This window comes from Ictidomys tridecemlineatus, chromosome 5, assembly GCF_052094955.1.
Source record: "Ictidomys tridecemlineatus isolate mIctTri1 chromosome 5, mIctTri1.hap1, whole genome shotgun sequence".
NCBI lineage: Eukaryota > Metazoa > Chordata > Mammalia > Rodentia > Sciuridae > Ictidomys > Ictidomys tridecemlineatus.
This window is the reverse complement of record NC_135481.1, coordinates 76,241,008-76,265,390: the sequence shown is the minus strand read 5'-3', so window position 1 is coordinate 76,265,390 and position 24,383 is coordinate 76,241,008. Positions and strand designations below refer to the sequence as shown.

Here is a 24,383-nt window from a genome sequence, read left to right as displayed (position 1 = left end):
CTCTGCTGTTAACAATCCACATTATTGTGGCACACTGTGACAGTGAGGAACCAACACAGATTCATAGCTTCAGGCTCACCTTGTATTTTCTCTGTCCAAATTCTAGAATCAGCCAATTCTATTAGAACCCTTGATTACTTTTAGTAGACACGAAGATCTGGGTACTGGGTGTTCTCACTGCTACTGGACCATGATTGCTCATAGGCCCTTTCAATAGTAGAGTTCAACAGACAGAACTATTGCATATAACAACATTATATTTTAGACAAAAATGTAAAGTGTATTTACATAAGAAACATCGAAACTGTTAAGATATTGCCCTGAAGTGATAAGACAATGATTCTTTTATTTTCCTAAATAGTCATTATTTGGTTTGTATTTGTAAACTGTCATCATGAATTTAGAATTTCAAAAAATATACAAATTTAAATTCATACCCAGTAAGGTTGGGACAGCATTTCATCTCCAGGAGACCTGTCTGATCTAATGCACACGCGTAGATGTCAATAACATGACCAGTTGTAGCAGCTCGATTAGCCAGTGCTTCAAAATGCTATAAAAGATTTTTGAATGAAATCTAACATACAAAATTAGTCATTCTACAAATATTTTTCTATTACCAAATCAAAATGATTTTAAGATTAAAAGAATTCATAATTTAAGTATGATTTATTCTTACTTTTCTAGAATATCTCACAAAAATGATACAATAACTTCTAGAAGTCTGACATTTTCATATTATTTTATTTAAAAGCCACTAGTTCTAAATAAATCCCTAAATGAAGCAAAATTTAAAGAAAGGTATACCAAACATCTTGCTATTCATCTGTCAAAAGAGTAGGACAAGGGCTGGGGACATAGCTCAGTTGGTAGATGTGTTTGCCTTGCATACATAAGGAACTGGGTTCAATCCCTGACACCACAAAAAAAAAAAAAAAAAAGAGTAGAATAAGACAGATTCTTTAATTCTTTTTCCTGGTTAAGTTCACATGCAAGTAACGAAAATAGACAATTCCAAAAGCAAAAAGATAAAGAAAACATTTTTTGTAGCTCTAACCAAGAAAACTTGGAAGCTCAAAAGGGAAATTGGGCTGGGTACAGTTGTCATACAGCTGTAATCCCGGCTACTCAAGAGGCCAAGGCAGGAGGATCTTAGGTTTGACAGCAGCCTGGACAACTTCACAAGACCCTGTCTCAAAAAATAAAGTAAAAAGGCCTGGGGATGTAGCTCAGTGGTAAAGTGCCCCTGGATTCAATCCCCAGTACAGAAACATTTAAAAAAAAAAAAAAAAGAAAGAAAGAAAGAAAATTAGTTGTCAGGAAAAAAAAATCTATTAACAATGACAAAAATAATGTCATTAGTTACTTTTATAAATTTGGCCAAGGGCTGGGGTTGTGGCTCAGTGGTAGAGCATTTGCCTAGCACATGTGAGGCACTGGGTTCAATCCTAGCACCATATAATAAATAAATAAAGGTATTGTGCCCACATACAACTAGAAATTAAAAAAAAAAAAGTTGGTGGGCGTGGTGGCACACGCCTGTAATCCCAGCAGCTCAAGAAGCTAAGGCAGGAGGATCAGGAATTCAAAGCCAGCTTCAGCAAAAGTGAGGCACTAAGCAACTCAATGAGACAGACATCTGTCTCTAAATTAAAAATACAAAATAGGACTGGGGATATGGCTCAGTGGTCAAGAGCCCCTGTGTTCCATCCCTGTACCCCCCCAAAAAAAAATTAACAGTGACTATCCAAAAAATATGAGATAATACAACACAACTAAGCTAAAACTGAACTCTAGAGAATTGAAAAAAAAAAAAAAAAAGGCAATATAACAGAGTCCAGACCCTGTCTCAAAAAACTAAAGTAAAAGGCCTGGGGATTTGCACAAAATCAAAAAACAAAATGAAGTCAGATGAACAAAAAGTAACTCACAAGAAAATATGAAACATTCAAACTACAAACAATGTACTTATCAAGAGGAAACATTTCGGTCAGTCGTGGTGGCACATGCCTATAATCCCAGACTTCTCTGAGTCAGAAGGAGTCCAAGTTTGAGGTCAGCCTCAGAAACTTTTCAAGGCCCAAACAACTGAGCAAGACCCTGTCTCAAAATTTTAAAAATCATTTTTTTTAATTTTGAGACAGTCTCACTAATTTGCCCAAGGTGGCCAAAAACTTGTGATCCTCCTGTCTCAACCTCCAGATTTACTAGGATTACAGGTGTACACCACCATGCCTGGCTACAATTAAATTTTAAATATTTAAAACCAGAAAAACTGTTACAACTTTCAAGGCAAAAAAAAAAAAAAAAAAGACTATTTCCTCAGTTCTGAATAGCAGTTATAATATCAGACTTCATGACATAAGATTTCTACAGAAATCATCAAAACAATACATCAAAACAACTTAGTACCTTCTAATAAGGTAATAAAACTTAAAAACAAAAATTACCTTGGTTCCCTTTTTAACATATTTGGCATTGTCTTTTTCAATGTCATGCCATGATCTTATAGGTGTCTTCAATTCGTCTCCAACCACCATTCCAGGTCCCTGAGTAGCAGGACCACCAATGAACATCATGATACGAGCACCAGTGTTGGGGAAAGTACACTATTGGAAAAGAGAAACTCATCAAAAGAGTTTAAAGGAAAATGAGAAAGATATAGATATACAAATTCTGATGTTATTTAAAGAAAAGTGGGAAGAATGTATTTTCTAAGAAGTAAAATAATGTTTAAAATGAAATTAAAAACCAGATGTTTGAAGTTTCTTTTGAAATTCTCTTCTAAATAGTAGTGCATTACTAATTTTAAAATAACCTATAACCCTAATGCCTATTAACAAATACATTTCACCTGCTTAACTAGTCCCAGAGAAGTAGAAAGAAACACAGAAGACATATCTTTTCTGTCCAACCCAGTGCAGGGGATCAAACCCAGGGCCTCGTACATGGTAGGCAAGTGTTCTACTATAAAATTACAGCCCCAGCCCCAGCCCCACAGAAAACAAAAGTAAAGGGCTGAGGATGTAGCTAAAACTACTTTTTAGTTTTCATTTTTATGCATTCTTAGATATTATTTGAATGAAATCATGTTTGTTACTTCCATAACTTTCTCAAACTAATAAACAAAAGTAATTTTCATTTTGGTAATCTAAAATAAAAACAGTCATATAAAAATGAAAAAAGGAAGAACAAGAACAAATTAAAATACACACAAACACTTTTATAAAACTAAAGCACAAATAACATTCAAACTTCAAAATTCCTATAAATTAAAAAAAAAAGGCAGTAAATTCCACTGATCATTACATCCTTTCACTGCAGTATTCACAAAGAGCAAAGGTAATTTGGAGAAATGGGTAAAAACAGGAAGAAAAAAGAAGGAAGCCAACAACAGACCTAGAACAGCCGGATTCAAATAAAAACTTAATAAGGAACATTAAAGAAGAACTAGAAGATAACCAAGAGAATGAAAATGAAATAAAGAAGTAAAGAGATAAGCCGGGCATGGTGACACATGCCTATAACCCCAGTGGCTCAGAAAGTTGACATAGGAGGATCACAAAATTCAACTTAGCCAGGCCCTAAGCAACTTAGCAAAACCCTGTCTCAAAATGTAATAAAATAGGTAAACCTAAGTAAAGTGTTTTCCCCAAGTTCTGTGAGCCCCTCTAGCAAATTAATCAAACCTGAAATGGAGTTGTGAAAACCCCCAATTTAGAGCTGGTCAGTCAAAATTACAAGTAACAACTTAATACCTGCAATTGGTATCTGAAATGGGGGAGCAGTCTTGTGAAATCAAGCCCTTAATCCATAAGATGTGATGCTACCTATAGGTAGACAGTGTCAGAATTAAATTGAATTATGGGCCGGGGTTGTGGCTCAGCGGTAGAGCACTCGCCTTGCACATGCGAGGCACTGGGTTCAATCCTCAGCACCACATAGATATAAATAAATAAAATAAAGGTATTGTGTGCAACTACAACTAAAAAATAAATATTTAAAAAAAATTCAATTGAATTAAAGAACATCTAGCTGGCGTCCACTGCAGGACTGCTTGATTGCTATGTAGGTTAAAACACAAACACACTCCCCTAAGGTAACAGAAGTATTATCTATTGATTACTGAGTGACAGAATAAGGAAAAGCACTTTGGTTTGTTTTTGTTTTTTTCCCTATACCCTTGTAATTCCATACCCTCACAGACACACCCACATTTACATTTAAAAAAAAAAAAAATTCATCATCACTACCTCAAGTAGTCCTACAGCTATGGAAAGTGCCACTCCCGAGGAACGCAAAGGTCTCTTTCCCTGTGGCACAGGCCAAGGGTCTCGCTGAAGTTCTCCCAGGAGATCTGTGAGATTCATGTCTATTTTCTGTACTGGCTGTAAAAATCTGCCAAAAAAAAAATTTAAGTCATTTGGGTTATTGAGAGTTTAAGAAACTTTCCTAAAAATAGAGAAACCATTACTTTGAATATACAGTAAACCAACAGTTTTAAAATTTTCCCAGGTTGGGGCTGGGGATGTGGCTCAAGCGGTAGCGCTCGCCTGGCATGCGTGCGGTGCGGCCCAGGTTCGATCCTCAGCAGCACATACAAACAAAGATATTGTGTCCGCCGAAAACTAAAAAATAAATATTAAAAAAAAAATTCTCCCTCTCTCCCTCTCTCTCTCTCACACATTCTCTCTTTAAAAAAAATAATAATAATAATTTCCCAGGCATCAGAATTTTTTTTTTTTAAAACAGATTACTGGGCCCCAATTCTAAAGTTCATTTCAGTAGAAAGCAGAGGTGAGCCAAAAATTTACATTTCATACAAGATCCCAGATGCTACTTATGTTAATGGTCCAGTATAATATAACTGCTATAAACAAAACACTCAAACCAAGCACTTCATCAAGATTTTTCATTTTTCATCTAGTAAGTTTTAAGTTATTGAAATAATTATGAGAAGCAACATCAACTCAATTTTAGTAATATCACTTTATCACTTCCAGGGCTGGGAGCAGTGGCTCACACCTGTAATCCCAGCTGCTTGGGAGGCTGAGACAGAAGGATCCTGAGTTCAAAGCCAGCCTCAGCATTGGTGAGATGCTAAGCAACTCAGTGAGACCCTGTCTCTAAACAAAATACAAAATACAGTGGGGATGTGGCTGAATGGTCAAGCACCCCTGAGTTCAATCCCTGGTATCCCCCCTAAAAAAAAGTAATATCACATCCAGTTATAAAAATTATAAAATTCAAGAGAAAAAGCTACCTCTAAAGTTGAAAAAAACAAAATAAAAAGTTTTTGAGGTCCTACTTTTGTTGGATTGCCCTCAAACCACAAAAATTAAATTTATATGAACTTAAAAATAGAAAATCAACAATATATAAAAACTAAACTCTTTACATTGTAGTGATTAAAAAAATTTTCAGTGATATGATTCTGTCTCAATTCTTTAAAAAGTATAATCATGTCAAGCATGGTGGTGCACACCTGTGATCCCAGTAACTCGGGATGAAGGAGGATAACGAATTTGAGGCCAGCTTTAGCAACTTAGAAAGACCCTAAGCAACTTAATAAAACTCTATATCAAAATAAAATAAAATAAAAAATACAAGTAGTCTAATTAAACCCATTAAATTCCTAAAAATATTTAACAATATAGTATTGTTGAATGCCTATGTTCAAGTTAAGGATATGAGCTGGGCCGAAGCGTAGCTCAGTGGTAGGTAGAGTGCTTTCCTAGCATGAAAGCATGAGGCCTTAGATTCGACCATTAGTACCACAATGAAGAAAAAAAAAGGCTCAAGGGTATGAGATGCTTAAAATAGCTGCATAAATTGCAAAATTCTGATTGTCATATTTGAATATTACCTATTGGAAGGAGGTGGCTGCTGTACCTGAGGACCTCGTGTTGCTTGGGTGACTGGTACTTTAGAGAGTCCCAGCATCTCCTGTAAAAAGATTAGTTGAGTAACATGCACTTAATTCTACAAAAACTTGTCAACTATTTATAATGTGAAAGGTGCTATGCTAGAAAGTAGGTTCAAAAAAATAAAGGGCACAAGCAAGATCTCTTTTTTGCTTGTGGGCAAGAGTCCAATTTAAGAGTTTCAGAAAAACATTAACAGTCCAGTGAAATAATCGTCATGAGGAAGCAAAGGACAAGATTTTATGGGAGCAAAGAGAAAGGATATTAACTCAAATACATTATTTCTAATTTAATAGTCAAAATAAATAACATATTCATTCATCCCTTTCAGTAACTATATATTAAATACCTACTATGTACCAGGAATAAAATGGTGAAAAAATGAATAGTCCCTGCATTCATGGAAATTTAACTCCAGAAAGAGAAAGGAATTAATTCAGTCATCAGGTTTTCAGAATTTTTGATTGCCTGTTATACATTTTTACTACTTCATTGGCACCAAGAATTTTGGATAAAGGAACTCACCCTGTATCTCCATTCTACAGATGAAAAGCACAGAGAGGTTAAAACTTGACCACTTTATCTCCTGTCTCATGGAAACAGATGATCCCCCCTTCCAAGACATTCTGCTTCCTAAAAAATTCCTGTCATGTCTTTTGAAACCTCACTCTGCTCATCTAATTCTTGCTTGCATTCACTCTTCAATGTCTTTCCCTTCTGTGTATACAGTGTCTCTCCTCCTAAAGTAATCATCTTAAATTTGGTTCTTGCTCAAATTCCCAGATTGTCTCCTTTCTTATTTTCAACAACAAACCTCTTAAAACAATAAACGTAGCCTATTGGTGGAATCCCTGAAATGCAGAAAGCTTGAGGCAGGAGGACAGCAAGTTCAAGACCAGTCTTAGCAACTTAATGAAACCCAGCCTCAAAATTAAAAAGAAAAAAAAAAAAAAGGGCTGGGATGTGGTACAGCAACAGAGTGCCACAGGGTATTATTCCACCCCTCCTCCCCAAAACAGACTTTTCTTTACTTCCTCAAATCCTATTTATTTATCCAAACCTGCAAGCTCCTCTAGAATGTTTTCAATTAACTTTAGTACCACTATACCAATCTGCCAAGCTTCAGATTAAGAGTCATCCTCAAAAATCTTTTCTTCCTTTCTTTTTCATTTGGGTTAACCTGGATGCTTCCAAAGTTTGACTTCATGCGTGTTGGCTTTATTCCAGGTTTATCTATTATCTTCCAGAGGAAATGTTTTCAAATGGAATTGTACTAGAATCACTTAGAAATTTTTTTCAAAATACATACATGAACAACCCAGTCATCTCCCAATACAAATAAACATTCACTTACTTTTTTATGGGCTATCAAAATCTCTAAGTGAAATGTCTAGAAGCAAAAGCTAGTATTGCTTTAAAAAAAAAAAAAAAAGGTAAAGGAGGAGGAAGAGGGAGGGGAAAAAAAGCTAATATTGTGTGATTGCTCTCTCCTAGCCTTCAGCATTTCTCTTCTATAAGCCCTTCAAATCTCTAGTAAAATATCTTCAGTTTCACTTTAAATTTTAAAGATACATTTAGGGGCTGGGGATGTGTTTCAAAGGTACAATATTTGCTTAGCATGTGCAAGTGTCTCAGTTTGATCCCTAACACATATGGAATTAAAAAACAAAAGAATACAGTTAAAAGTAAAAGATCTTTAATCTGCCTAACAGCAATTTAAGGAATATGAAAAAAAAAAGTGATGACAACACTAAATTTAAAACTTTTGTTGTAACACATTTATATTAATCATTCATAATTTTTTTAGAAACATATCCAAAGGCATATGCCTTACATGAAATAACATTCACAAGTTGAAAACTACTATTCTTACTTACCTGCAGTTGTTTGGCAGAGAGATCTTTTGTTCCCCTAAAGACATAGCTTTTTGAAATGCCTTCACATCCAAGTTCATGAACCTGCACCATCCTCCCAAAAGTAATAAGTCCAACCAAAGCTGTAGGTGGTAAGAGACTTAATGACATCTGCATTGATTCTTTCAAGGCTTGTAAATCTTCATCTTCCATGCAAGTATCAACCACATAGAGGAATATCAAAGGCATCTGTGGACCACGCTTTTAAAATAATTTTGCAGTAGTAAGAAAAATAAGGTTTTTTAAAAGTATTAACACTTCAGCACAAATTTTAAGACAGTCGATAAGGGACTAATTAAATAATGCATACAATGGAATCCTAATACATGCATATGATAGAGTTCTATTATAGCCATTACAGAAATGAAACAGGTTATATATATGTCATGAAGAGCCATCCAAGACACAGCATCAAGGGAAAAATTAAGTTTAAAAACATTCTACATAGTTTCTTGGAGGGCACTTTCAATTTCCATTTTATTTCATTACAGGAGGGTTCATTTCTCTTGTTTTTTGCTTTCTATACTACATTTTAATTGATGCATTATAACTATACATAATAATGGATTCATTATGTCATATTCATACATGCACATAATTTGATCAACTTCATTTCCTAGTACTTTTCCTTACCCTCCCCTCCTCTCTCCCCCCAATCCACTTGCTCTGCTCTACTGATCTTCCATCTATCATTATTATTATTATTATTATTTTAATCAGAACATTATAATTAATCACAAATGTGGGATTCAGCTGGGCATGGTGGCACATACCTATAATCTCAGCAACTTGGGAGACTAAGATCCTTCTGATCAAAAGTTCAAGGACATATTTAGCAATTTAGTGAGGCCCTAAACAACTTAGTGAGACCCTGTCTCAAAACGACAAATAAAAAGGGCTGTGATATAGCTCAGTCGAACCCATCCCTGGGTTCAATTCCTAGTACCAAAAATGACAATAAAAAAGAAAGTCAAGATTGAATGTTTTCTCTCATAGGTGGAAGTTAAAGGGGGAAAAAAAGAGCTAAGAAAGGAATCTCATGAAAACAGAAGGGAGACCAATAGAGTAGAGAAAAGGGATTGAGAAGGAGGGGAGGAAATGGGAAAGTACTTGAAATGAAATCTACCAAATTACACTATGTCCAACTCACACCTAACTCAACCTTGACTTTCTAAGTCTGGCTTATTTTGCTAATAATAAGTACTTATTAATTTTAAAATAATAAAATAACAAATATAGAGTTTAAAAACAAAGTGAAGTGATTTTTATAAAACAACTATCCGGGGCTGGGGATGTGGCTCAAGTGGTAGCTCTCTCGCCTGGCATGCGTGCGGCCTAGGTTCGATCCTCAGCACCACATACCAACAAAGGTGTTGTGTCTGCCAATAACTAAAAAATAAATATTAAAAAAATTCTCTCTTCCTCTCCCTCCCACCCCCTCTGTCTTTTAAAAATAAATAAATAAATAAATAAATAAAACAACTATCCAGACTTGAAGTGGATTTTCAGAGACCCAAAAATGAGCCAAGCTAAACAAATTACTGACTGGCTCAAATGAACCATAATTCCATTTTCTCTACAATATTCATATTATCATTTCCACACTTAAACTTATAAATAACTATGTAAAACTGTCCAGAAAGGGAAGAAAAATTATTTTCCAAAGCAAAAATATTTTTATTAATTAGACATGGGGATAAATTAGCAGACCTCAGAGTTATATTGGCCAACTATTTGTAAACTGATGTTCCAATTACAAAACAAGATTGATACTTTATTTTTGATTGTTTTACTCAACATAGCAAATCACCCCACCCTACCCAGTACCTGACCACCCAACAAATAACTATAATAAAGAAATTACCTTTCTCAAATTGACTCTAACAGCTCTTACCATTGAAATGCCCCACCAACTTAATGTGTGATGATCCCTTTTAAGTTATCTCAAATTAACAATTATCCTAATATAACAAACTGGATATTTAAAATTTTCTTAAATATTTGTTCTTATGTTCTTACCAGAACTACATATTCAATGCTAGAAAACTGAGGTAAAAGTTCAGCAGGCTGATTCAGTTCAGATATCCCAGCATAAGTAGGTGGAAACTATAGAGAGAAATACATAAAAATTTTTAACAAATTATTTGCAAGAAAAATCAATAAAATTTTAAACTCAAAAAATAATTACTTTTTAATTATTTAATTAGTAAAAAAGACATTTCATTACATGAAAGATAACTATTTTATCTTCTTCTTTAAAAAAAAATTTTTTTAGATGCTGATGGACCTTTATTTTATTCATTTATTTATATGCGGTGCTGAGGATGGAACCCAGTGCCTCACACATGCTAGGCAAGTGCTCTACCACTGAGCCACAACCCCAGCCCATATTTTATCTTTCTTAAATATTCATTTTTCTATGTGACTTGTATTATAGCATTAATATCTATAACGGGGATTTTCTTACCTGATTCCTTTGATAACAAAAGTTGCAAGCCCAGAGTTTTGCTCGATAATCCACTTGACTGTTTTAAGAAAAGATATATCAGTTTATATTTCAGTTCAATTTTATAAAGATCCTAATTTCAATAAAATTAATTTATCTCTATAAAACGAATGCATTCAAATTAATAGTCAAAATGATCTTTAAAACCTATGTATTTTGGGGGCTGAGGTTGTAGCTCAGTGGTAGAGCACTTGCCTAGCATGTGTGAGGCACTGGGTTCGATCCTCAGCACCACATAAAAATAAATAAACAAAATAAAAGTATTGTGTTCTTCTACAACTAAAAAATTTTTTTAAAAAAAGCTATGTGGGCATGGTGGTGCATGCCTGTAATCCCAGCAGCTTGGAAGACTGAGGCAGGAGGATTGCAAGTTCAAAGCCAGCCTCAGCAAAAGCAAGGCGCTAAGCAACTCAGTGAGACCCTGTCCCAAAATTAAAAATAAAAAAGGTCTGGGGATGTAACTCAGAGGTAAAAACACCCTGGAGTCAATCCCCAGTACACACACAAAAAAATGTGATTTGGACTGACATGAAATGGGAAGATTCTTAAAAAAATAAATTAATTAAAAAACATAATAAGCAGGGCATGGTGGCACATGCCTGTAACCCCAGCAGCTTGGGAGGCTAAGGCAGGAAGATCGAAAGTTCAGAGCCAGCCTCAGCAAAAAGTGAGGTGGTAAGCAACTCAGTGAGACCCCTGTCTCTAAAGAAAATACAAAAATGGGCTAGGGTTGTGGCTCAGTGACCAAGTGCCCCTGAGTTTAATCCCAGGTACCCACCCTCTACCCCTAAAAAGCTATGTATCATAACATTTTTTTAAAATACCATAGTATTCAATTATGACTTTTCCAATGACAAAAGATGCCTTGATATACAGCCAGCATCAGTATCCAGAAAACACTGATAGGCTTTAACAGTTTTTATGGTGATACTTTTATATCTGATATCTTTATATGATTAACTCACTACAACTAGAATGATCGTAAAACTTAACAGTTCTTTGGATTTCTTGAACTACTGGAGTCTGAAAAAATTACTATGAACAAAACAAAGACATTTTTACAAAAGTGAACATAAAGAAACTACGTGTTTGAATTGTACTACTACATTAGTTCTGTCAATATATTTTAATTACCATAAAGGATTCAAAACTGCACGGCAAGTAGTCCTACTACACAGAACAGGTTCATATTGAATGGGTGGTAAATCAGGCCTTTCCTTCAGTGGTGTAAAGAGGGCTGCAACTGGAACAACCATTCTTGTAGCTTCCAGTCGACTTGATGGCCAAACATTCCAACTAAATCGAACTCCATCTCGTTCTTCATTTTGTTGGATGAATTCCAAATAGGTTGTCATTGTAAAGCTTGATTGTTATTGCTGTAACAAAATTAAAAATTTTTATCCTTTTATGAAGATTCAAAATAAGTGTGTTTTTCCCACATTCAGCAATATTAACACATTACAAATCATGACCAAATAAAAGTATTTATCTCAGTAAAGAATTAACAAGCAACAACAACTACTTATTACAAAATAAGGCTCTACAGACCCCAATGCCCAGTAAGAGATATTTTGTTCTCTTTTTATTCACCCTTTTAAAAACTATGGCCAAAAAAAAAAAAAACATTGTCTTTCTACTTATTTAAAAGCATATAGAAAAGGAACAAGTTGGAGGGGTGCTAAATCTAAATCCTATGGTTTCTGTATCAGTTTTGTAAATTATATATTGTCACAACAAAAAGACACCAAAATTATAAAATTCTAAAACTCACATCATTTTCTATCTATAAAATGACAGCTTCCTACTAAACTTTATAAAAGCAAATGTGTTAATAGCACATTAAAAAAAATTTTTCTAAAACTAGATACTTGGGCTGGGGATGTGGCTCAAGTGGTAGCGCGCTTGCCTGGCATGCATGCGGCCCGGGTTGGTTCCTCAGCACCACATACAAAACAAAGATGTTGTGTCCGCCAATAACTAAAAAATAAATAATAAAATTCTCTCTCTCTCTCTCTCTCTCCCCCCCCCCCCATTCTCAAAAAAATAAAAAATAAAACTAGATACTTCTGAATTAGACAGGTAATTTTTATTGTGCAAATCCAGGATATCATGGCACAACAAGCAAAACACTTGTTAAATGGTGTTTCCTATGATTGACAGATGATATAACCTCTTGCTGAAACTTGAGAAAATTTTTAACATTCTAACTTATGGAAGCATTTTACACTCTAATTTGAGATATATTTTTTCAATATAATAATTTAAGTTTATTTCTAGGAAGAAGAGGATGCAATTAGGGAGGATCCAGTGTCAGAAGATATCTCCATTTCATTATTCTCTAATTGCCTACCTACTGTGCCAGTTTTCTTACCTATCCATCAGTTCTATTCTATCTCATGTTATCAAGCTGCACAACAGTTATTCATGCAAAGAAGTTGATAAACTTAAAAGAATGCAGAAGGATAAAGAGACTGAAGTGCTCTGTGGCAGAGATGAAGACAAGTTAAAAGAACTGAAGAATTATGATCCTAAGGTATCAGAAGAACCAATATGGATGTTAAAGTTGCTAAGAAAGATAGTGGGACAAGAAATTTATTCTAAAATAAGAGAGGGAAAGGGACATATAATTTAAATATAAATCTATTAGATATAACAAGATTAATTTTAGAAAATTTTTCAAATAAACTTTGATAATACAAATTACAAAAAGTGAAGCTTAACAACCTAAGTGTTTCAAGCAGCTAAAAACTCTTTTTCTCTTAAAAAGAAATAAAATAAACCAAGCACAGTGGCACATGCCTGTAATCCCAGTGACTTGCAAGGCTGAGGTGAGAGGACTGTAAATTCAAGGACAGACTGGGAAACTTACCAAGACTCTGTCTTAAAGTAAAAAAGGCTAGGGATGGGGTCAGGGGATGGGGCCAGGTGCTGTGGCACACACCTGAATTCCAGTGGCTCAGGAGGCTGAGGTAGGAGGATCACAAGTTCAAGGCCAGCCTCAGCAACTTAGTAAGGCCCTAATAAGCAACTCAGTAAGAACCTGTCTCTAAATAAAATTTTTTTAAAAGGCTGGGGATGCAGTTCAGTGGGTAAAAAGCCCCTGGGTTCAATCCTTGATCCCTGGTACAAAAAAAAAAAAAAAAAAACGGCTGGGGATATATCTCAGTGGTACAATCCCCAGTCTCTCTCTCTCTCTCTCTCTCTCTCTCTCTCTCTCTCTCTCACACACACACACACACACACACACACACACAAATAATAAAAATTAAAGAAAAACTGTACTTCCTCCTATCATGCCCAAAAGTTGGGAGACAACTTGAGAATATTATGCTAATCAAAAGAGATGTGGATTTTCAAACATGTATAAAGAGTAAAGAGTAATCCTAAAATAAGATTAAACTATCTTGAAGGTAAATACAGGAAACAGTTTTGAGAGGATGGTTTTGAGTTTTCACGGAAACATGGCTATTGAAAGATAATGATAAAACAAAGATCTGGGATAGTGAGATGGGAATTAGAAGATGCTTCTAACAATAAGCAACAATAAGAGAAAAACAACCCCCTCCAGGAGAAATCCAGTTTTTGTTTTTGTTTTTTTAAGAGAGAGAGAGAGAGAGAGAGAGAGAGAGAGAATTTTTTTAATATTTATTTTTTAGTTTTTGGCGGACACAACATCTTTGTTTGTATGTGATGCTGAGGATCGAACCCGGGCGAGCGCGCTACCGCTTGAGCCACATCCCCAGCCCCAGAAATCCAGTTTTAAAAACATCTTCCAGGTTACAAATGTATTCACATACATTTGTTAATTTGCATTCTAGGACTATACTATCTTTGCATTATTTTTATAAAATATGGAAGCAAATGATGTTATCTGTTTATTACTTAATTATGCCTATAATTTAAAACAAATCTCCAAAAAGCATTAAAATAACTAAAACACCCCAGACACCAATCATGGCCGTTTCTCTGAAACATAAAGCATAAAAATGGCTTTTGTTTTTGCAGCTCTATGAATTGAAACCAGGGCTTAACATATTCTAGGTACACACTCTTACACTGAGCTAAATCCCCAACCCCCTAATACTGCTTTGAGTGACTACTCTTCTCAGTTCTCTCAAGGATAGTACATAACTTTTTTTTTGATACTGGGAATTGAACTCAGAGGCACTCAACCAATGAGCCACATTCCCAGCCCTGTTTTGTATTTTATTTAGAGATAGGATCTCACTGAGTTGCTAGGAGACTCACCATTGCTGAGGTGGCTTTGAACCCATGATCCTCCTGTCTCAGCCTCCCGACCCACTGGGATTACAGGTGTATGACACTGTGCCCGGCCAGACATTTTCTTAAAAATGTAAAAATGATCTGGGGATGGTGGCATGTGCTTATTTGCAATCCCTCCTACCAGGAAGGTTGAGGCAGGAAGATCACATGTTCAAGACCAACTGGATCAAAATAAAAATTTTAAAAAGGGCTGAGGATGTAGCTCAGTGGTAGAGCACTTGCATAGCATTCACAAAGTCCTCTGTTCAGTCCCTAGTCTAAAAAAAAAGAAGAAATAAAAAGATAAAATGAGCTTGAGGCTATATTTCATGGAAAACAACATGACAATATTTGTTGCCAATGATAAAACTTGAGCTTGCAAACAAATGTTAAAATTTTTTTAAATGTATATCCATATCAGAAGTTTGAGAGCTTCCTAAAACATGAAAAACAAATCTGATAAGACCAGCAATCATATTAAAGTAATTTTCTTTGGCATTGTATAATAAAACATTTCAACATTTGGAAGATATATATTACTTCCAATGGTCAGTCCTCCTAAATGGTCAATTCATGATATTACAATATTGTGCATGGTAGATGACTCATTCAAAGTGAAAGTTAAACCAATGGGTTTTAAGAATTAAAAAAAAAAAAACACACACACTTCTAAGGTTTCAGATTCTGTACTGGAATTAACCTTTAATTTCTTAACTAAAACTATTGAGTTTTTATGTAGTCTCAAAGAAGAATACACATAATTATCTGAAAACATTATTAAGGTATCTCTTCTTCTAACTACCTATATGAAGCTAGATTTCCTTCATACAACTCAACCAAAACATCTCAACAGACTGCAGAAGTATATATGAAAACCTAGCTGCCTTTTATTAAGAAAGTTGTTTTTCTTTGGATTCTCAATAAAGTTTAAGAGTACAATGGGGTTCTCAGCACCACCATTTTAGGACTACTATGTAACATCACTGAGAAAGGTCTAAGAGTTTTAGCAGGAAGACATTCACATACAGGCTATAAGCAGGTTTAAGTTTCTGTAACAGGTAAGAGGCTGGATTATAACTTCACAGCATTACTTTTTTTATTAAAACATATTAAATAACATCTGAGTGATATCTGAGCACAAACCCTCTTCTTTCTCACATTTTTTTCTCTTAATCTCGCATCTAAGATTCTTAGTTTGCTAAGTCACATCCATTATATTTCTTAGATTCTCACTTCACAGCAAAGTTTGAAGTCCCACCTGTTTTTTCTTAATTGGTCAAATTATATAGTCATCCACCACACCTCCCTCAAAAGGAGGAACTGTTCAATCTTAAAAATCACTAATTTGGGGCTGGGGATGTGGCTCAAGCGGTAGGGCACTCGCCTGGCATGCCTGCATCCCAGGTTCGATCCTCAGCATCACATACAAACAAAGATGTTGTGTCTGCCAAGAACTAAAAAATATATATATATATTAAAAAATTATCTCTCTCTTAAAAAAAAAATCACTAATTTGAGGGACTGGAGTTGTGGCTCAGTGGTAGAGCACTTGCCTGGCCTTTGTGAGGCCCTGGGTTCCATCCTCAGCACCACATATAAACACATAAATAAAATAAAAGACCCGTTTACAACTAAAAAAAAAAAATTTTAATCACTAATTTTAATACAAAAGTCCTTTTACAAACTAGCTTTCCACAAAACAGCATTATTTGTCAAGCACTCTATCCCATAAATATTAACATATTTACAGAAAAACATAAAACCAAATAAAATCATTCACACACCATATTATAATGAATTGATTAAAAATGGATGAACTTCTGAAATGATGTTAATTATACTACTGGAGAAAAGCAGAAGGTTTAAACATTTAGGTTTACATCTATATTTAAATGTAAAACTTCTTTAACCAAATTAGCTAATTACTCATGGCTTTGGGGGACCGGGTGGGTAGGTGTCAAGGAAGTTCATAAGAGAACATGAACTGAACATCTCGCCGCAGTGATTATTTGTAGATTTACCAAGACTTTTCCTTTCCCACCCGAAAGGAAAGACAAAACTGGCAGCTTGGAAGCCCAACGGTATAGGACGGTCCGGTCTGAAAACTGAACTCTATTAGTAATCAAGGCCCAAGGCATTAGCTTTACCTGGCACTTTTCTCCTAAACCTATTTAACAACAAGGCCGATTTACAGGTGATAAAGTCACCTCGGTTCAAAGTCTAGGGCACATCAGATCAGCCAGCAATGAACCCAAGGGCCCCAGAGCCCGCAAGCGTGGCGCTGGGGTAGGGAAGGCGGGTCGCCCAGGAAGTGGGGGTGGGTGCAGGGCCAGATACTCGAACTGCCACTCTTCACCCGACTCCCCTCTTCCCACCTAATCCAGGGAAGCTGGGTGAGCGGGCCGGGTCGCCAGGCCCCAGGAGAACGAAGCAGAGGGCGGTGGGTGAGGATGACAGGTTCAGGGATCAGCGCTCCCTCTCTCGTACTCGGCCGCAGCCTCCGGCGCGCCTAGCCAGACGCGGGGCACCCAGGAAACAGAGCTGGGACCATCCCGAGACCCCCGCCCGCAGGCCTGCCGCCACCGCCTGGCTCCGGCTTCCCGCTAAGCTCCCGCGGATCCCCGGGGACCTGAGGGGAGGGGGGGCCTTGAAGTCGGTCCTTACCACACTATCCCTCCTACGAGACCCGCGCTTGTCGCAGCCTTGTCCGGGCAAAGTCAGTCCCCTACACCCGGCAGGACCAGCCGTGGCACTACAATCAGGGCCGGCGCCGCCCCGCCCCCGACCTCCTGGAGGACCTCGGCCCCGCCAACATGGCTGGTGCCGCCTCTGCCACGTCAAGAAGGCGGGGGCGGGGGGAGTAGTCAGGGAAGGGGCGGGGCGGCGGGGCGGGGCTAAAAGGCGTCAGTGGGCCGGTACCGAGCTGAAGGGACCCGGCGACACGGACCCGGGAGCTAAAGGTTAAAATGATGTGCGGCTGGGAACCCGACGAAAAGGGATGAATGGGAAAGGGGACCGGAACGGAGCCTTAGGGGCGGGTCGACCAGAACAACCCTGGCAAGGGAGCAAGGGAGTGGGGCGGGCAAGTAGGAGCCGCGGCATGCCCACTCCCTGCAGGTCGCAGGAAGGGTGGATAACTGTACTAGGCACTCCAGACACCTCGGCGACCGAAATGAAGACGTCCTTTAGAGCATCCTCTCCTCTAGGACCCTGATTGATTCTGAAAGCCAGAAACCACACATCTGGAAAAAAAAAAAAAGTGAAAAGTTCCTTCTTTACTTGATGCAACAAATATTTACTGAACATCTATGTGCAGCGCACCAGTTGAGATGCTGATAATATGATGGAAGCAAAATAAGCCTAAATCCCTGATCTGGCAGAATTTACACACTATGTATCTCTCTTTTCCTCCTAGTTCTACCACCTATCTCCACCTACCCCATAGCCTCAAACACACACACACACACACACACACTACAATCTTTGGCTGATTATTCTTGAAAAGTTTGCTACTTTTTTTTCAAAAAAAAATTCTGAAAAAAATGAGACAGAAAAGGTTGGGAAAACATTCAATTTTGGTGGTATCAGGCACACCTCATCTTTCCATGAGGGCCTGCTCATGAAATTAGTTCCAGATATGATTACAATAAAATTCTACAAAGCTCAGACCTTTCAGCATTTTATGGACTAGAAAAATAGAAATCAAAGTTCTTTAATTCTTATATTCATGAGAAATAACATCAAACAGAGCTGGGAATATAACTCAGTAGTAGAATGCTTACCTAGCAAGTGTGAAGACCTGAATTTAATCCCAGTAATAGAGTGAGGGGATAGAACCAAATATAATGTACATGTTAAGAGTGTTTTAGAAAATGGGAAAGGATACATTTGCTTAACAAATTTTAATACAAGCCTAAAAAGGGAATGAAATCAAAAGCCAAAATTCAGTTTAAGCCTGCAAATAAAGTGGATTCAGAGTACCAATTTAAGAATGATTCTTGATTGAATACAACATGTAAATAACAATGGGCAATGTCATAAGGTTGAAATAAGGGGGTTCACCCAAAAAAATAAGATCCAAGAATAAATAGGGTAAATAGATACACATCTGGGTCTACTCAGCCTATTATATCAAAAATCATTAACAGGACACTTCATAAACTACAAAAATTTACTTCTCATAGTCTGGAGATTGAGAAATACAAGATCAAAATACAAGATAATGAGGTGTGTGGTGAGGGCCTTCTAGCTATGTCTTCACATGATGGAAGGGGCAAGCTAACTCTCTGAGGTCTCTTTTATTTTTTTTTCTGTTACATTTTTTAAATTGATTTTTTTAAAAAATAAATGACAACAGAATGCATTACAATTCTTATTACACATATACAGCACAGTTTTTCATATCTCTGGTTGTATATAAAGTATGTTCACACCAATTCATTTCTTCATACATGTACTTTGGATAATGATGTCCATCACATTCTACTATAATTGCTAACCCCCTGCCCCCTCCTTTCCCCTCCCACCCCTCTGCCCTATCTAGAATTTGTCTACTCCTCCTATGCTCCCCCTCCCTACCCCACTATGAATCAGCCACCTTATATCAGACAAAACATTTGGCATTTTTTGGGGGGGGGGGGGATTGGCTAACTTCACTTAGCATTATCTTCTCCAATACCATCCATTTACCTGCAAATACCATGATTTTATTCTCTTTCATTGCTGAGTAATATTCCGTTGTATGTATATATATATATATATATATATATATATATATATATATATATCACATTTTTTTTATCCATTCAATGTTTATAGCAGCACAATTCACAATAGCCTAGCAATTGTGAATTGTGCTGCTATAAACATTGATGTGGCTGTGTCCCTGTAGTATGCTGTTTTTAAGTCCTTTGATTAGAAACCAAGAAGCACGGTAGCTGGGTCAAGTGGTGGTTCCATTCCCAATTTTCCAAGAAATCTCCATACTGCTTTCCATATTGGTTGCACCAATTTGCAGTCCCACCAACAATGTATGAGTGTACCTTTTTCTCCACATCCTCACCAACACTTATTGTTGTTTGTCTTCATAAAAGCTGCCATTCTTATTGGAGTAAGATGAAAACTTAGAGTGGTTTTGATTTGCATTCTTCTAATTGCTAGTGATGATGAACATTTTTTAATTTTTTTTAATATCTTTATTTTATTTTTATGTGGTGCTGAGGATCAAACCCAGGACCTTGCACATGCTAGGCAAGCGCTCTACCGGTGAGCCACAACCACAGCCCCACATTTTTTCATATATTTGTTGATTGATTGTATATCATCTTCTGAGAAGTGTCTGTTCAAGACCCTTCTTTTAAAAAGTTTTTTTTTTAATAAAGCAAATGCCCTTAAGATCATTACGTTCTCAAACTAGCATTTTTCAAAATTAGAGATTAAAAAAAAAAAAGGGGGGGGAGAGATTCCATGGTCAAATAAAGTCAGGAAACATCAAGTTAAATTATATAAAATAAGGCTCTTGACTTGTCACAGATTTTAATGTTAATACCCATGAGTCTTCAAATAAGGGATTTAAGTATACTATCAAAAGATATTTGATCTTCTAACTTTTTGCAGGAATTATCTTGGAACAAGTATTCTAAATACCCTATGAAAGACTTTGTCTTCCACCATTAATTACCCTAAATATTAGATACTATGTAACAGCTGGTAGTTTCCTTTCTACTTCAGAACACACAGATTTTTTTCTAAACTGAAAATTCCAGTACTGCTCAGTCAAGTGAAGTATGATAATGTGAATTCTTGGAATTTTGTGTTAACCACCAGATGGAGCTTTCACCTCTCCTTTTTGGTTTATTGTTTTCTAATACACATAAAGCACTTGAAGTATTTGTCTAACATGGATTCTTTTCCATTTGTTTACATGGGGACAGAACAAGGCACTGGCCAATTATTTCTCAGGTATTCACTAGAAAAAAATGCTCAGATTCTTCTAATTTTGAAATTTCAGCTTCAAAAGTATGTCAAATATATATTACTATATCCTAACTTCCACCCTGACCCCTGATAAATGTGCCTGAATCTGGCAAGCAGCTAAAGACCATGCCGACCTCCTCCAATACTCAAAACCCCTTTACCAATCCTGCAGCATGTGCTGCCATCCCTACAGCTGAACCTAATGGACATACCAATCTCAAGATGCCAGGCTTCACTAAAATCCAACACATGACTACTTGCCTCCTTGATGGCATGACAAAAAAAATTCTCATACCCAGGTTAATTAGGACAAGATTAGGGAACTCACCCAAGGACCTGATGAAAACCCTGTCCTCTTTTTGGCTCGATTTACTGAAATTATTACCAAATATACCACCCTTGATCTTGGTACTTCTGCTGGTGCTCTCTTTCTCCATATCCAATTAATCTGCAGATCTGCACTTGATAGCTGTAAAAAAAAAACTTAGTTAGAAAAGAGTCCCAAGACTCCTCAGCAGCAACTTCTAGATGCTGCTTTCAAGGTCTTTAACAATAGGGAAGATGAGTCCAAAAAGCAGAAAGAAAACCATCTTAAAGCTAAATATCAGCTCTTGGTCTCAGTCATCCATAGTCTAAAAGAGCCCCTGCTGCTTGTGGCCACACCAGATCCTGTTTCTGATATGGGCAGACTAGACACTGGGCAAAAAGCCTGTCCTAATCTGAGCTCCCCACTTCCTCCCGAAATATGGGTGATGGGGACTGGAAGATGGATGTCCCCAGGGAATGACACTCCTCCGCTTGTGCAGCCTACTTCCCAAGTCTCATGCACTGAGTTACTGGAATGAGGGGACCTGGGCTCCACTGCTCCCAGATTATAGGGATGGTGAACAACCAAGCAGTTTCTTTTGTGGTCAACACTGGGGTATTTCCCTTCTGACTCAATGACATGGACTCACTTTCAAAGCAAAAACCACTATTAAAGGGAATCTCTGGAACTAAAGCTATCCCCCCCCCCTTTTGCACATTTGTATCCCTCTCATTATCTCATTCTTTTATAGTCATGCCAAGTTGCCCTGTTCCCCTATTAGGCTGAGATCTCCTCCACAAATCAAGTCTCCATCACCATTCCTCCTTTAAGGTCCACTACCATCTTTATATTACATTCTAACCTAGAACTAGTGTCTGCACCCCTTATGTCTCCTGATTATTCCTTGCTCACTGGGATTAACTCCACCATCTGGCTTATCTCTCAACCCATCATTGCTAAACACCATTCCCCTGTTCATATCCAACTGAAAGACCCCACATGCTTTATTTTCCAGATTTACCTGCAGCCCTGTCTGGCCTCTGAGGACAGGATATGTCACATTCCTTAGCAAACCACCTGTTCACTGCAGGAGAAAATGCAGGCCCAAAATATTGTTGATCAGAGGAACCTAATTTCCCTGAAGGAGGAATCTTTTGTGACCAGATAATCCTCATCTGGCAGTGGGGGAAAAGAAAAAAAAAAAAAACTGTCTCATTTAATTAGAGTAAAACTATCCACCATCTGTACTAATTCAGAAATTCAAATCATTTATTTTCTCTAATGGATACTTAACCCAGAGCACTAACAAGCTTGCCTCCCACTTCAGATTGAGGAGCAAAAAAGTGAACTATGAAATCATAGTTCATAACATGTAAGAAATTTTAAGGGATAACTGGCTGGCAAAAGTCCTCCCTTAAATTAAAATAATTATCAAAAGGTTGATTTGTATACATGTATGAAGACACAAATAGTATGACTCTACTTTGTGTACAGCCAGAGAAATAAAAAATCGTGCTCCATTTGTGTACTATGAAATAAAATGCATTCTGCTGTCATATATGTCAAATTAGAACAAATAAATAAATTTTTAAAAAGAAAAAGGAAAAAAAAAGGTTAATTTGTATCCTCCACGCTGAGTGAGGTTCCAGGCAAAGGTAATGGAAGGAAAGATAGAAATTGCTGATCCCTAGAGGCTCTGGGATTGGGGAGCTGCACCCTAGCCAAAAAAAAAAAAAATTTCCTCATCATAGGCACCCATATTTCTGATCTCTTTTTATTTATTAAAAGGGGAACTTCACTGAGCGCAGTGGTGCATGCCCGTAATTCCAGTGGCTCTGGAGGATGGGGCAGGAGGATAGAGTTTGAAGCCAGCCTCAGCAACGGCAAGGCACTAAGAAACTCAGTGAGTCTCTATCTCTAAGTAAAACACAAGATAGGGCTGGAGCTGTGACTCAGTGATTGAGTGCCCCTGAGTTCAATCCCTGGTAGCCACCCGCCTCCAAAAAAAGGGGAGCCTCATCCTCAAAAGTAATGGGAAATGATGTTTCATAATTTTCTGCATCCAAACTTGGCCTGATTACCAACTGCTGAAAAAATGGTTAAAATGCCCTAGGCATGATGTTTCTGCTCAAAACAGCAATTTACCTCAGCTCCAGCCAGATCTCACCAAGGCTTGCCATGAAATGTAAATGACAGGAGCTTGCAGGCTCAGCAGGGGACCAATCTGAGATGGAAGGAAAAAAAAAAAAAGAAAAAGAAAAAGTGCTTTCTAAATCCCAACAGCCCCCTTGGCAGATCTAAAACAACTGGCTACAGCACAGGGAGAAAAAAATAATTTCAAGGCTCTCTCTCTCCCTTTCTTTCTTTCTCCTTCTTTCAATACCTGAACTCACACTAGCCTGAGTCAAAAAGTAAACTGTATGGTGCTTTATTAAAATAATTAATGGCTATGTCACTTTTTCCTAGGACTCTCTTTTTTAATTCTATATTTTTCAGCTCATGGTTTTATGGTGAAATTCATATTTTGGTCCTGTGTGCCTAGACTAATATGTTTTTATGATCAGTCCTATTTTTATCCAATTATACAGGCTTTTTTTTTTTTTACTCTGTTTTGTTCAAAGGCCAATTTACAAAGGTTAGTTAGCTCTCATCCGTAGCATTGCAATGGAGACCTACCTACAAAAAGCTACAAGGCCTTTTTTTGTTTGTTTTGTGTATGTGTGCACCTGTATATTGTTATGTCTACATGTGTCTGTGTCCATGGCATTATAGATAAATGAGTGACATAAATTAAAATTTTAAAAATGGATCCAAATGCCTTTAATTCACATGATTTTAAAAGTTCAATTTAAATTGACTAAACAAATGAGAGTAAAGACATTTTTAAATGACTAACTCATACTTTTTTCGAGGTGGTCAAACAACTAATAAAATGTTGCTATCTAAATCCATTGTTTCTAAGATTTTTCTTTAACAAGGAAGAGATGGTTAATGTTATTCAATACACTTGTTTGATATCTTGGTTTATAAAGTTAAACTAAATTAGGTTTTAATATCTGTGGGTTTAATTTTTGTAAATGTGTTAAGGAGACATCTGGTTAACTTATAAAGTTAAAGTGCTAACTGCTAAATATACAATCAAATATTCTTGACTTATTGAATTCAGGGTAATACACTTAAACATTATGCATATTTTCATGAATTTGTAAATGGAAAAAGGTTTAAGATTGCTATGTCTATGCCTTAACTAAAACACGGTTACTAAGAGTCAATATTCTATCAGGTATAATTTATATACAAAGAGTGTAAGAGGTTTCATTTGGGTTTTGATTAAAGTAACATAAAAACATAAAAGTATTTCATCTTATTAAATAAAATATTTTGCCTAAATTCAAAAATTTCTTTTTTTTTTTTTTTTTTAGATTTTTAATATTTATTTTTTGGGGCTGGGGATGTGGATCAAGGGGCTGGGGATGTGGATCAAGCGGTAGCGC

General features: G+C 36.7%; 1 protein-coding gene across 2 annotated transcripts in view; it reads right to left on the bottom strand.

The window, feature by feature from the left end:
* Sec23a (SEC23 homolog A, COPII component) overlaps positions 1–23,116 on the bottom strand; it is a 60,672-nt gene extending 37,556 nt beyond the window's left edge. Inside the window, exons 1-10 of one of the 2 annotated variants that reach the window (XM_021724715.3) lie at positions 23,035–23,116; positions 20,911–21,051; positions 11,478–11,719; positions 10,305–10,362; positions 9,857–9,943; positions 7,802–8,038; positions 5,867–5,946; positions 4,254–4,398; positions 2,451–2,609; positions 438–553 (exon numbers count right to left, since the gene is read on the bottom strand). In XM_021724715.3, coding sequence (XP_021580390.1) covers positions 438–553; positions 2,451–2,609; positions 4,254–4,398; positions 5,867–5,946; positions 7,802–8,038; positions 9,857–9,943; positions 10,305–10,362; positions 11,478–11,698 — 1,103 coding nt within the window. In that variant the 5' untranslated portion in view covers positions 11,699–11,719; positions 20,911–21,051; positions 23,035–23,116. Of the gene's footprint in view, positions 1–437; positions 554–2,450; positions 2,610–4,253; positions 4,399–5,866; positions 5,947–7,801; positions 8,039–9,856; positions 9,944–10,304; positions 10,363–11,477; positions 11,720–17,270; positions 17,467–20,910; positions 21,052–23,034 lie in introns of those variants that run through there. The other variant, XM_013357463.4, reaches the window with a different exon arrangement.
* Between the last annotated feature and the right edge of the window lie 1,267 nt (positions 23,117–24,383).